This window comes from Zootoca vivipara, chromosome 17 (assembly GCF_963506605.1).
Source record: "Zootoca vivipara chromosome 17, rZooViv1.1, whole genome shotgun sequence".
Classification (NCBI taxonomy): domain Eukaryota; kingdom Metazoa; phylum Chordata; class Lepidosauria; order Squamata; family Lacertidae; genus Zootoca; species Zootoca vivipara.
Window position 1 is genome coordinate 37,142,975 of NC_083292.1, and position 15,250 is coordinate 37,158,224.

General features: G+C 45.0%; 1 protein-coding gene across 1 annotated transcript in view; it reads left to right on the plus strand.

Annotated features, from left to right (window-relative positions):
* The window catches only part of LOC132591353 (SLAM family member 5-like), a 34,495-nt gene extending 19,659 nt beyond the window's left edge, over positions 1 to 14,836 (plus strand). The window contains exon 6 of the mRNA XM_060269723.1: positions 7,403 to 14,836. Within this exon, the coding sequence (XP_060125706.1) occupies positions 7,403 to 7,405 (3 nt within the window). The 3' untranslated portion in view covers positions 7,406 to 14,836. The remainder of the gene's footprint in view (positions 1 to 7,402) is intronic.
* The last annotated feature ends 414 nt before the right edge of the window (positions 14,837 to 15,250 follow it).

Sequence of the window (15,250 nt, forward strand, 5' to 3'; positions counted from 1 at the left end):
TAAAAATACAAATTTATTAAAAGATAATTATTTGGAGAAATGGAAAGAAATAAAGAAAAATTTGGCAAAATGGAAATACATGAATTTATCTATTTGGGGCAGAGTCTCCATGATCAAGATGTCAATCCTGCCAAAAATCCTCTTCCTGTTCCAAAATATCCCCATCATTATTGGAACTAAATACCTAAAAGAATGGCAAAAAGATTTGGCAGATTTCATCTGGCAGGGCAAAAAGGCAAGAATGAAAATGGAAGTATTAACAAACCCGAGGGAATCCGGCGGATTTGCTTTACCGGACTTGGAAAAATATTATGAGGCAGCCTGCTGGGTCTGGATAAAAGATTGGTTGACCTTAGGGAAACCTGACATTTTGGAGGTAGAGGGAGGAAACAAAATCCATGGGTGGCATGGTTATTTACTATACGGAAAGGGAAAGAAAAATGAAGAATTCCAAAACCATACTATAAGAAGGGCCCTATGGGAGGTGTGGGAGAGAACTAAAGGAAAAATAATAGAGAAAACTCCATGGTGGGCATCACCAGTCGAGGCAAGTGCCACCTTAAAATGTTACATAAGACAGGTGTGGCCAACATATAGGGATCTAACTGAAAACGTCAAGGGAATTATTAAACTTAAAGAGTATGAAGAACTAAAGCAGGCATCCCCAAACTGCGGCCCTCCAGATGTTTTGGCCTACAACTCCCATGATCCCTAGCTAACATGACCAATGGTCGGGGAAGATGGGAATTGTAGTTCAAAACATCTGGAGGGCCGAAGTTTGGGGATGCCTGAACTAAAGGCTAAAGGAATGTCGTGGCTCGAATACTTTCAATTGAAAGCAACCTTTGATAAAGACATTCAAACGAGGGGGTTTGATGAGGTGAATACGACGTTTGAGAAAGAAATTCTCAACAGTAAAGATAAAATCCTCTCCAAAATGTATAGATTATTAAGGGAATCTGAACAAGAGCAGGAAATAAAAAATAAATATATTAAAAAATGGGAACAAGATCTAGGTTACACGATAGAACACACTAAATGGAAAGAATTCTGGGAGAGACGAATTAATTTTACAGCTTCATATACATTGAAAGAGAACAATATGAAAGTACATTATAGGTGGTACTTGACCCCGGTGAGAATAGCAAAAATAAATAAAAGCAGCAGCAATAAATGTTGGAAGTGTCAACAGGCTATTGGGACAACGTACCACATGTGGTGGTTGTGCCCAAGAATTAAAAAGTTTTGGGAGATGATCCATCAAGAGATTCAAAAATTAATTAAGATATCGTTTAGGAAAAGAGCAGAAGCATACTTATTAGGAATTCTTAACGGTGATATCCCACCCGATAAGATAAACATCTTCTTATATGTAACAACAGCAGCTAGGATGACAATTGCGAAAGTTTGGAAAGAACCCATCATACCAACGAAAGGAGAATGGATTTACAAGCTCTGTGAATATCTGGAGCTAGGTAAATTAACGGATTGGATACGCAACAAACCTAGAAACAGAGTCAGGATTCAGTGGGAATGCCTAAATGATTATTTAAAGAATTTAGGAGGGGGAAGGAAACATGGCTGTGCCTAGAATAACTGTGCAGGGTAATTGTATAGAAAGAGGATCAAAGCATTTCTTTTCTCTGTATACATGTAAAAGTGATTGTTATTGAGAGGACAACTGTATAAAAGTATTGAAAGGCTCATTTATGTGTTCAGTGCAGTGGAAGTATTGTAAGATGTAAAGAATGTAGGTAAGAGAAGGCTGTTGATTCAGTCTTTCCTTTTTCCTTTCCTTTCCTTTCTTTCCTTTTTCTTTTTTCTTTTTTTCTTTTTCCTTTCTTTCCTTTTTTTCTTAATTTTTCCTTTCTTTCTTCCTTTTTTTCTATTTCCTTCTTCCTTTCCAATTTTTTACTTTTTCTTTTTCTTTTCCTTTTTTCTTCTTCTTGGCTTATTAGCTCTTTTTGGGATTTTAACTTTATGTAAACAGTATAAAATTGAAGCTATATATTGTATATATATGCATGTACTGTTTTTTGCAATAATAAAATTTTGGGGGGGAAAAAAGACCCCCAGGAGGGTGCCAAGCAGGGAAAGTGAGAGAGATGGTGTGGGGAAAGTCTCAGGGGCCAGATATAGGGGCCTAGGGGGCCACACCTGGCTCCCAGGACTGAGGTCGCCCCCTCACTATAGACAACCACCTTCTTGCATTCCGATAAGCCTTGCTTAAGAGAGTTAGCAACTGCTTCAGGTTCAGGTAACTTAGTCAGATTGAAAGTTGTGGTCAGGAAAGGGAGGAAGTGCCTTTACATTTTCCAGCAGATATACACAACGTATAACCTCATTATTATTATTTCATTTTTTTACTTATTAACCACCAAGGAAAGGACTGTGAGTCACAGGATCAGCAAAGATTGAAAAATAAATGTCAAGAACCGCTCACCTATTACATTTGTTTGCGAGGAACATCCGTTACATGTAGGCAGTGCTTTTTTTTCTTTTCTTAAAAAATGTTTAGGGGTACTCTCATTTTCCTACTCATATTGAAATACTGCCCCTCAATGAGGCCAGAATTAGATTCACAGAATGTTTAGGGGTATGCGTATCCCTGTGGACCCCACCCCCCAAGAAAAAAGCACTGCATGTTGTAGGGGGATTCCCTGCCTAGAGTTTACAGAAGGGAGAATCTCAGTCTGGTTTCTATTTTAGCATGAAGCTCCCTTATCTACCCAACTCACACATCCCAGAATGAGTCAAAAACCGAAACAAAACTGGCCTTTGCATTTTGAATTACAGTCGTACCTCGGGTTGAGAACTTAATTCGTTCTGGAGGTCCGTTCTTAACCTGAGGTACCACTTTAGCTAATGGGGCCTCCCGCTGCCGCCACCGTGCAATTTCTGTTCTCATCCTGCAGCAAAGTTCTTAACCCGAGGTACTTTTTCTGGGTTAGTGGAGTCTGTAACTTGAAGCCTCTGTAACCTGAAGCGTCTGTAACCCGAGGTACCACTGTATTATTATTATTTGCTCCTCTCCAAATTTTGCAATTGCAGTTCCCCAGCCCAAAATATCTGTGCAAAATAATGGCATATGAAAATGCATGAAGTCAATCATAGAATCATAGAGTTGGAAGAGACCACAAGGGCCATCCAGTCCAACCCCCTGCCAAGCAGGAAACACCATCAAAGGATTCTTGACATATGCCTGTCAAGCCTCTGCTTAAAGACCTCCAAAGAAGGAGACTCTACCACACTCCTTGGCAGCAAATTCCACTGCCGAAGTTCTTCCTAATGTTTAGGTGGAATCTTCTTTCTTGTAGTTTGAATCCATTGCTCTGTGTCTGCTTCTCTGGAGCAGCAGAAAACAACCTTTCTCCCTCCTTCATATGACATCCTTTTATATATTTGAACATGGCTATCATATCACCCCTTAACCTTCTCTTCTCCAGGCTAAACATACTCAGCTCCCTAAGCCGTTCCTCATAAAGCATCGTTTCCAGGCCTTTGACCATTTTGGTTGCCCTCCTCTGGACACGTTCCAGCTTGTCAGTATCCTTCTTGAACTGTGGTGCCCAAGGGAAAGCACTTGCAATCCTTTAAATATCAGGGAACATTGCACTGAAATATGGGCATTGTAGGATAAGGGGAACCAAAATGCTGACCAATTTTCATGAACCCCCCCCCCAAGTAACTCAAAGTGGCATACCTTCTATGGGTGGGTAAGGGTCAAGAGAGCTACCTTTCAGAGGACTCGGTTTATTCTGTTTGTATTTTTTGTAGCTGTTTCCCAAAAACCTCAATAAAAAAACTTAATTGGAGAAGCATTGAAGCCACTAAAAACACAACATTCAGTCCAGCTGTGTAAAGTGTCTGATCTGTGTGAAGTCCCAGAGATTTTCACAGTGCTGTTGTTGCGAGCCTTATCTTTTGGCATTTGCAGATCCGTAGCAAAAATAACCGAAATCATGTAAGGGGGAACAGGTTACATGTGCGCATTATGGCACAGTGTGAAATTTATTCCTCTTTCTTTCGGTTTTGTTGGCATTTGCATGGTGCTGCATAGCATGAGGTTTTCTGTGTGGCTTAGAAAAATAAATAAATTTAAAATCATTTTGCATACAACCATAATATTAAAAACCCCACCTCCTTTGCATTTTCAGAATTAAAAACCAAAAAGGAAAGAAAAGAAAAAGGCTTTTTATAGAGTCCCTTACTCAGTGCTTCCCCCCCTCTAAAAATAATGTTTTTGGAGTACTCTCATTTTCCTACTCATATTGAAATACTGCCCCTCAATGGGGCCAGATTCACAAAATGTTTAGGGGTATACATACCCCTGCGTCCCCCCCAGAAAAAAAGCACTGCCCTTACTAAAGACTTTTGAGTAATCTTAGCAGCTTTCGAATAAGAAGGCAGGTCCCCTTTGACTCAGTAAACACAGTTCCTGACCAAGAAGTCATGAGCATAAACTCATGACCATAACATAAACAGCTGAGTTTTCCAAAAAAACAAAGAAACAGGGCCAGCAGCTTTTACCCTAAATAAGGAACTGTTGATAGAAGCAACATTTTTTGAGCTGGGACTCATGGACCTGCAGTGAATCTGAACATTGAACAATTCAGGGCAGACAAAATAAAATACTTCTTTATGCAGCTCACAGTTAAACTGTGGCACTCCAGTGATGACCATCAACTTATTTAGTCATGTCTGACTCTTTGTGACCCCATGGACCAGAGCACACCAGGCACTCCTATCTTCCACTGCCTCCCGCAGTTTGGTCAAACTCATGTTCATAGCTTCGAGAACACTGTCCAACCATCTCATCCTCTGTCGTCCCCTTCTCCTTGTGCCCTCCATCTTTCCCAACATCAGGGTCTTTTCCAGGGAGTCTTCTCTTCTCATGAGGTAGCCAAAGTATTGGAGCCTCAGCTTCAGGATCTGTCCTTCCAGTGAGCACTCAGGGCTGATTTCCTTCAGAATGGATAGGTTTGATCTTCTTGCAGTCCATGGGACTCTCAAGAGTCTCCTCCAGCACCATAATTCAAAAGCATCAATTCTTCGGCGATCAGCCTTCTTTATTGTCCAGCTCTCACTTCCATACATCACTACTGGGAAAACCATTGCTTTAACTATACGGACCTTTGGTCTCTGGTTCCTCTGCCCCTTCGAAATCCAGTTTGCACTTCTGGGAGTTCTTGGTGCACATACTGCTTAAGCCTTCCTTGTAGAATTTTAAGCGTAACCTTGCTAGCGTGTGAAATGAGTGCAACTGTGTGGTAGTTGGAGCATTCTTTGGCGCTGCCCTTAGGGATTGGGATGTAGGCTGATCTTCTCCGATCCTCTGGCCACTGCTGAGTTTTCCATCAACTAGGGTAGCTATAAAAGAGGATTAGACAAATCTGAGAAGGTCAATTAGCCATGATGGTTCTGCTCTGCTTCCATAGCTGGAGGTAGCAATGCTTCTGAATATCAGTTGCTGGAAGCCAAAGGAGGGGAGAGTTGCTCTTCTGCTCGGATCCTGCCTGGCCATTGAAAAACCTCCAACATTTCTCTGATGAAAATAGGGACGTTCTAAGGAAAAGCGGGACATTCCGGGATCAAATTAGAAACCGTCCTGGACAGGGCTGTCTCTAGGCCTGGGCTGGGTGGCGCAAGACACCAGGGTGCCTGGCCACCAGGGGTGCGGAAGGGGCACTGAATGGCTGGTGTCTGGGAGCAGCTGCTGCCGGCGCCCCCCTACCCCCACGCCGGCAGTAGTGTGCGGCCTTTGAGCTTCCTCCATGAAGCAGAATCAGCGCGACTCCTGCCTAGAGTGGCACCACACGCCTGCTGCCACTTTAGGCAGGAGTCTCACTGATTCTGCTTCATGGAGGAAGCTCAATGGCCGTGCGCTACTGCGGCATCCTGGAGCAGCCAAGGAGGGGCCGGTCCAGGGCGGGAGGCTGAGCAGCCCCCTCTGCGGGAGGTGGGCTCTGCGCCCAGGCCAGCCCCCTGCAAAGTGGTGCGCGCCGTCCAGGCTCCGCCATCCTCCATCTCCGCCCCTCAGCCGTGCGCTACTGCCGCCGTAGGGGGGCGCTGGAGGATTCTTGCCCCGCGGTGCTGGATACCCTTAAGACGTTACTGGTCCAGTAAACCCTGGAAAATAGGGACACTCGGAGGGTCTGCCATTGTGAGAACAGGATGCTGGACTAGATGGGCCATTGGCCTGATCCAGCAAGATGATCTTATGTTCTTAGTGGTCAGGCACCTGTACTATACAGAGCAGATTCCAGGTTTGATTCTTGGCATCTCCAGAACAATGGACTGATTCAGCATGATACATTTCCCTATTTATAACAAGGTTTTATTCAGGACCATGAAGACAAAAACCTTGCTTTTGTTTGTAGGAAAGGGTCATGGGCTCAGTACGGAAGGTTTTCTTAGCAGGAAGCTTTGAATCTGAAATGAAAGCAAGGCAGCCATCTCTTCTCAAAGCAAAGGGGGTGGGTGGGACTGCTCTCTCTCTATTCTCATAAAAGCTGAAAGCACATCACAAAAAGCACCCTGCTAGCCTTCGGTGTTCAGCAATCGGTTGCAAGAACTTGGGTCAAAACGCACTGCCTCTCTCCTCTCCGCAAACCTTCCCACCGCCTGCTGTCTTGTCAACCCGAGAGCAGAAGATGGAGAAATCTGCACTGTTCGGCTGCTCCAAGCGACGGCCAAGCCTGTCATTTGGGCGTTGTGGTCAGAGAGTAGCCTACTTGTGGCTGCCGAGAGGTGGTGGCCTTCAGGCGCGAGAGGGAGGGGTGAGAAACCAGAAGAGGCCTCAGGGTCTCAGCCTTGCTCAGCAGCCCCGCGGTTGGCTTTGCAGAAGCGATAGTTAGGATCTTTGCAGCTACACCATAGCCGTCTGCACTTGGGGAACTTTTTGGTTCACCACAAAGACCTTGGTATTCTCTTGAGAAGAACTGCATTCAAAACAAAGCTCTAGCTAGCACTGCACATTCACCGGAATGTGCCTTCACTGCACATTCCTCCAATGGAATGACCCTCCTTGACACCCCCATTTTTTGACACCACCACAGAGCATTTTCTATCAGAATGGCGAGTGCCACCACTGCTACGTCAATAGGACACAGCACACACAACCCCCACCGTCCTGAGAAAACCCCTTAATTCCAGTTTTATTATATTTTATTATTTGGTAGATTTTATTCTTTGGTACTAAAAGAAGAATGCACACTAATAAATACATTCTAGAAAGGGGCAAGGTGAGTTGCCAGCACCTGGGCATGCAGGTTGCAGTCTTCTCTGCTAAGGTGAGGTGTTTTGTGTTTCTAGTTAAATTTTGATATCAGCTTCTAAGTTTGCCTCCATCGGTATGAATCGGAAAAATGCAACTTTAATGCGAATGGTCCCTCTTTTTCAGTGATCCAATGAATGCCCATCCTAAATCTGTCAGAGAGGAGAGGGAATCTAGAAGAATTCTCCAATCCTGGTGCTGCCACTGAGGAGACCCTGCCTTTTTAAAATGCCTGGCTGATACCAAGAGAGAGAGAGAGAGGGTGGTACCCCTGAAGCTGATCAGGGAAGAAAAGGTGGGTAATCCATTTGTGAGCAGGTGGTTTTTGAAGTCCACTGACCCTAAGCCAGGCATGTCCAAAGTCCGGCCTGGGGGCCTAATCTGGCCCTCTGGTCGGTTTTATCCATCCCCTGTGTTGATTTATTTCCTGGACTAAAATCCCCCCAAAAAGCTCAACAACTGCAATCCTTAAAAAAGTCCAACAACTTCCATCTTTTGTGTTGGATTCAACAACTTTGGTCGGCCCTCACGCATGTTCACTTCATCAAATCTGGCCCTCTTTGAAAAACGTTTGGACACCCCTGCTCATGGCTGCCCATGCCAATACTGTATCAACACTTTTAAAACCAAGCTCTTATGCGAGTTTCATTTTATCCTCATTCACAGCTGTGAATCAAGGTATTCTGTAAATTTTCCTCCCTCGCTCCGTGCTTCCTTTCAATCCTAACCCAAAGATGGCCTTCCTGTTTTTCAAACTTGGGAGATTCCATCTGTGCAGCCCTACCCAAAATACCCCAGTTCAGCCCAGCTGGACTTCCGCCATTCTCCCTCCCTTCAGTTCCAAGTTAGATTTCAGAAGTCGTCATCCTCTGAGCAGAAAAGTGTCTGGTTTGTTTAAGACAGCAGCATTGCAAGCAGAAGCACCTCAGCAGAACATGATGTTGCAGGTTTTTTAGGGGGTTGAGTTGGGTCAGTCTAGATGATGTCTGAGACCCTTCTTGGAGTCTTGTACCCGGTGAGGGTTAGAATCCAGCAGAGGAGGAGGTTGCTGAACTTATAAGACAAGGAGGACACTTAAGTATCCTCATCAGCATCCCTTTCTTCTGCCCCCTCACCTAGTTGATGTCAGGGACCATGCTGAGGAGGGCTGCACTGAGGAAGAATAGTGGGAGCCACCCTCTCCTCTTGATCCTAATCCTGATTCTTCCCAGGAGCAGGAGGACAGTACAGTGGACCCTTGGGTTACGTTACCTTCAGGTAATGTAATCTTTGGGTTGCGATTGTGACAAACCCAGAAGTGGGTTTGCCGCTCGCGCGTGCGCAGAAACACTCCTTCGGTTATGAAATTTTTGGAATATGGCCAGGCCTCTGGAATGGATCCCGTTCGTAACCAGAGGTACCACTGTATAGATTTGGAGCTGTGGTTTGCAGAGGGGCATAGTTCAGAAGGCAGAAGCTGGGGAATACTGGATGGGGAACAGCTAGCAGAAGAAACACTAGAAGAGAGAGAGTGAACAGATTCACAGTCTCTGGACAGCTTTCAACCCCTCCTCCCCGCCTCCAAAGTCACAAAGAGCTCAGAAAGTGTCAGAACAGAAAGCGCAGAGGTTACAAGCTCAGATTAAAAGATGTAGGAGTGACGTAGATTAATAGGGACAGAACAGGGTGGGGGGTGACCCTTAATTGGGAGCACCCCCATTTCTAGGAGATGTGTTCTTTGTTCTCTCGCTGTGATGATTAAAGATTCTAACTGGTAAGCCGCTCCTTTTGTTTGATATTCTTATCTGCTGCTGGGGGGGGGGGGCTGATTCCCCAAAGCCTGACAGTTGCTAGGTAGGCAAACAAAAGCCAGAGAGAGTGAAAGAAAGCTGGGCGGCAAGGAGGCTGGAAGCTGGAGACACAAGGACATGTTTGCTCTGTGCTGGATCCTAAGCTGTGGCTCATGGAGATCTTTGGGGGGTGTTAGTGCTGTGAGGCTCTCCATGTTATGCTCAGGTTGCACAGGTGTGTAAATAAAAATATATATCCTAAAGACACCACAGTCCCTGCTGGCCTCTGTTCCAGCCTCAGGTAGCCTTCATTCCAAGGAAACTGGATCTAAGAAGCTGCTTGGAACCGCTGGAGTCCCTCACCTCTCGGAGGTTGGGGTGGCATGTAACAAGGTTCCTTAAGGTGTGGGCCACCGGTGTGGCACCCAAGGGTGCAGTGTGACCTCAATATCTTCTCCTGGCACCTATGAAGCCTCCGTGGGGGCCCTCCAGGGTCAGAGCCAGTAATGTGTCTGAAGAGTAGCTGCTGGAAACCACAGGGAGATGAGGCCGACAGCAGGGTTCCCAAACTAAGGCCTGGGGGCCGAATGCGGCCCAATCACTCCTAAATCCGTCCCTCAGATGGTCCAGGAATCAGCATGTTTTTACATGAGTAGAATGTGTCTTTTTATTTAAAATGCATCTCTGGGTTATTTGTGGGGCCTGCCTGGTGTTTTTACATGAGTAGAATGTGTCCTTTTATTTAAAATGCATCTCTGGGTTATTTGTGGGGCACAGGAATTTGTTCATCCCCCCCCAAAAAAAAACATAGTCCGGCCCCCCACAAGGTCTGAGGGACAGTGGACCGGCTGCCTGCTGAAAAAGTTTGCTGACCCCTCACCTACAGCTTCCCAAAGCAAATGGTTCATACTGCAGGTTTCCAAAGGCCATTGGCAGCCTTTGGAATGAATGCCATAAGATGAGCCTGCAGGATCATGGCCAATGACCCATCCTTTTCTCACAGCTGGCCAACCTCAGATGTCTCTTTGAGGAGGCTTACAAGCAGGATTCAAGCCCAAGAGCAACTGTACCCTCCCTGTGGTTTCCAGCAGCTGCTATTCAGACACACCCTCCAACTGATACCTGGACACCTGCTTTTGCTCTCCCAATAATCTCCACCCTTAATTATTATTTTGCCATATATTTTATTGCAGTCCAAATTGCCCTGGGCAGCTGCACTGGCAATCTGACTCTTGTTCGCTCCATTCCTGGCACATTAACAGCCTTGTGGTAAGATAAGCAAAAGCTGTGGGGGTCAGCAGAAGCAACAAATTATATTTGCAGAAAGGCAAAATTCCCCACAATTTGCAGCTTCCCCATTTTCTTAGCAACGATCTGCTCCCCATCCCCTTCACACAGACAACTGTTTACTTGTCTAGCTCAGGGGTTCCCAACAAAATTTTCTCGAGGACCCCTCATCGAGCCGCTATTGTGACAAAGACCCCCATTAATTCCTAATCCTAAATCTAATTCCTAATTCCTAATCTAATTTTTCCAGTAAGCTTAACACTGATCTTGGAAGGGTTAGGTTCAAGGGACGCCGACGATTTAGGTTCAATGGACACTGACAAGATCGGTTCGAGAGTCACTGACTTACTTGCTTGAACATCAAATGCATTATCTTCCTCTTCATGTGTAGACCTTTGTCGTTTTAACGAACCACTTTTAAACCAACGATCCATTTTTAACTACGCGAACTGTAGCTTCTGCGAAAAACAACGCTTTGTTTACAAACACTACTGTTTTGCAAAGAGACAGTGCACGCCAGGGAGGAGGGAGGGGAATGGAGAAGACAGGGTACCTGCGCAGTAGCGCACAAATGAAGCCGGCGCGCGCAAAGCATCTTGGGGAGGTGAGCGTTAGTAGAATGCGTGCGCTGCCTCTTTGCAAAACAGTAGTGTTTGTAAAGCGCCACCTAACGGCATACAGCAGAACTACTGCCTCTATCTAATTCTAGTTTTGTGCTAGACTCTGCTCATGCAGGAAGCGGCCAAAACAAAAAATCTGTTATCATACAAAATATATTTAATTTTTTTTTATTCTAATAGCATCTTGCGGACCCCTCTGGCATATCTTGCGGACCCCTGGGGGTCCGCGGACCACCTGTTGGGAACCACTGGTCTAGCTCAATTCCCCCTGCTGTTGAAGCAGAACCAGCTATCTTATCCTCATTTGGAGAGAGAGGAGAAATTTGCATAACACTGGCTCTCTTGCAAAGAGGGGGAGAGGCCAGTTCTGGTGAATTAGAAGCCTGGAATGATCTCACTGGGTGATTCCTGGTTCCTTAGAACTGCTCTGCCCAGAGGGTTCCCCCCCCCCCCCCCGGTGCATGTGCTTTTGGAAAGTCCCAAAGTCTTAGTAGATGAGTCCTTTCCCACAAAGGGTGGCGCCTCAGCTTTGCGGCCCCCTCCCAAATGATATTTGAGCTCACACCCTGAAGAAATTATTAATAAATGGTTTAAGACTTTTAAAAAAAAGTCTGGCTATTTGGATCCTGAAGTATTCTTTGTTGCTCTACCAAGAATTTTCTTGATAGCCATGTTCATGATACCATGTTCAAATATATAAAAGGATGTCATATAGAGGAGGGAGAAAGGTTGTTTTCTGCTGCCCCAGAGAAGCGGACACGGAGCAATGGATTCAAGCTACAAGAAAGAAGATTCCACCTAAACATTAGGAAGAACTTCCTGACAGTAAGAGCTGTTCGGCAGTGGAATTTGCTACCAAGGATTGTCGTGGAGTCTCTTTCTTTGGAGGTCTTTAAGCAGAGGCTTGACAGGCATATGTCAAGAATGCTTTGATTGTGTTTCCTGCTTGGCAGGGGGTTGGACTGGATGGCCCTTGTGGTCTCTTCCAACTCTATGATTCTATGATTCTTGCTGGTTTTCTTGCTATTTGATTTATTAGTCTTTTTTTGTTAAGCCTACCCATGTTCCCTAAGGAGGTTTAACAAACTGAAGGACATCATCCTCTTTCTATGCTCCTCCCGATGGAAACACGCAGATAGCTTTTGTTCTCCTACCCAGGAGCTAGGAGAGGGGGCAGAGGAAAGGCCCATCCATTAGCCTGCAGGGCACCACCTCTTAGTTGTAGCTCTTGCAATTGAGCTCATTCTTTGGGGATGCGGATGAGGACACTCAATTAGCCAGCTTTGTCTTACCTGGTTTCTGACCAGTTCAGCAACCTCCCCATCTATTAGATTCTAACCCTCATTGGGTACAGGACCCTGGCAACTGGAAGAGCATCATCAATACAGACCCTCCAAACCCACAACAGTATGTTTAAAGTATGCAGAGCTCTTTATGCACATCATCTGATTATCCCTGCAACGGCCATTACTTAATTACTTACGGTATTGATTTGTTGTTAGGGATGTGGGTGGTGCTGTGGTCTAAACCACTGAGCCTCTTGGGCTTGCCGATCAGAAGGTCGGTGGTTCGAATCCATGCACCTGTTGGGTGAGCACCTGTTGCTCGGTCCCAGCTCCTGCCAACCTAGCTGTTCGAAAGCAGGCCAGTGCAAGTAGATAAATAGCTACCACTGTGGCAGGAAGGTAAACAGCATTTCCGTGCGCTGCTCTGGTTTCTGCAACAGTGTTCTGTTGCGCCAGAAGCGGTTTAGTCAGGCTGGCCACATGACCCGGAAAGCTGTCTGCGAACAAATGCCAGCTCCCTCGGCCTGTGGAACGCCCTCCCATCAGATGTCAAAGAGAAAAACAAATACCAGACTTTTAGAAGACACCTGAAGGCAGCCCTGTTTAGGGAGGCTTTTATTGTTTAATAGATTACTGTGTTTTATTTTTCTGTTGAAAGCCGCCCAGAGTGGCTGGGGAAACCCAGCCAGATGGGCGGGGTATAAATAATAAATTATTATTATTATTATTATTATTATTATTATTATTATTAAATGCCTGGGTCGCACAGGAAGGCTTATTAAATCCCTATCAGTAATGAGGGAGACACACACACTTTACCAGGGAAGTGATTGCAAAAAAACGTCACTGAGAAGGCATTTCAAACATTTCAGCAGCAACAACAACAGTTAAAAACCTTTCTCTCTTCCAGGGTCTGAGGTGGTTGATATAGGGGAAAGTGCTTTTTAAAGGGATTTGGGTCCCAAGCCGTTTGGGGCTTTGTATGCTTGTATTTACACCTTGAATGGCAACCAGTGCGGCACTTTCAGGGCTGGCGTTGAACTGTCCCACTGGGCTCTCCCACCTACCAGCCTAGCTGCCAAGCTCTGCACTAGTTCCAGCCTCCAGACCATCTTCAAGGCCAGCCCTATGTGCAGTGCTTTACAGTAGTCCAGATAGGATTCCCATGTGATGTGCCTGTTCCCTGTGGCATCAGGCAACATCTGAGTTGTGTGTTTTGAGCTCCAGTCTTTATCTGTGCATGCACGGAAGGAGAGAGGCCAGGATGTCAAAACCACAAGGTCTTTCTTCTCAGTTTGTGGGTTGCTTAGCATCTCGCAGTTGGCAAAAACAAACAAATAACACAGCAAACACCTCCCCCCCCCCCCGCAATAGCAAGTCTCCCCGCAGAGCAGGAAAACCATCGACGTGTGAAATCAGATCTGTTCCTTGGCTTTTCCTCTATATGTCTTAAAATGTGAATATTTAACACCAGAAGTTCTGCACCCCAACTGCCCTGGACTCATGCTAATAATTCACACACACTGATGCATATTTGCAAATATCAGACCTATGTATTAAAGCAGAAAAGACAAAGGCTGGCTAGGAATTGCAGCTGCATTGAAAAGAAGCGGCTTTCATGTCTCTTCCAACTACAGTGGTACCTCGGTTTTCGAACGTCTCCGTTGACGAACATTTCGGTCTTCAAATGCCGTAATGAAATGAATTTGGGTATGCAGAGGATATTAAAAAAACATTTTAAGGAATCACAGAAAGGGGGGAAGGGAGGAAGTCAAATTTTGAAATGTTAAATTGATTGTAAAACTAACGAAATGTATAAACTTGAAAAGAATAAAAATAAAATAAAAATAAAATAAAAATGATTATATTATATACACTTTGTATCTCCCCGCCTATTGATATATGACAGGCATCTTCACTGTACTCTTTTCGATGCTCGCTAAACATATTTTAAATGTTTAGAAAGCTGATGTGAGTTTTCATCTGTTTTTATTCTACTGTCATTTTAACTTTTTGAAGGTCTTCCATCATTAACTTTTCATTGATATTTTTTTTGTTGTATCCCTTTTGCAAAACTGCTTTGAGGGCTCCCCACCAACTTACAATTACTGGTAAGCATTGTATAAATTTTACGATAATTATATATCTCGACTTAGGTTTGTTAAAAGAATGATGTTGCTGGACAATCCAGATCCACAGGGTGTTCTCTGTAGACAGGCTGGAAATCTCCTCCCTCTCCTGTCCCTATCTGGAAGTGGAGAAAATTCCAAACAGACCGCCCACCTGGGTTATGGAGCTGGAGAGAAAGATTTAAACACCCCCCTGGCTGACCTTCTGATTGTATCTCTGCAACTGCAATTTGGGGGGGCTGGGGGAACCGATGTCAAGGCGATGCTGTTTGGAAAGAGAAGGCTTAAAGTCATATAATTTGACTCCTAGAGAGGAAGTACACAGAGACAGATAGAGTGAATCTATCTGGGCTAAAACAAGCCAAATAAACTACTGAGCAGCTGCTCAATGTGTCATAAACACAAGGGGAGGTTGCGCAGCTGTTTTGCTTTGCTAAAAAGAAACTTAGGTTTTCTGAATTCTGAAAAAAAAGGAAGAAGCTGGATGGGGTGGGGTGGGAGGGAGAGAGTGAAAGGTTTTGCTCATCTATTCAGACTGAAACTAATCCCCAACGAAGCCCCGGCTGAACAGATACCGGTACATGCTCTATAAATGCTGAAATCCCCTTTGCTGCCTAATCTGTTGCTTTTAAAAAAGGTCAGCTTTTCTAAATTTGGGTGAGGAAGCTGAACGGGGAAAAGAGGAAGAGGTTTTGCTCATGGTACATAAGGGATATGAAAGAGTTTTTAGCGAAATTCCATATTATGGGTATACAAGAGACCTGGTGCTTAGAATCTTCATCCCCCCTGTCCCTACAGGGCTATGACGCCTTTGTGATTCCCGCAACGAAAACACATTTGCATGGGCGCCCTAGCGGAGGCCTGGTAACATTTGTTTTGCAGG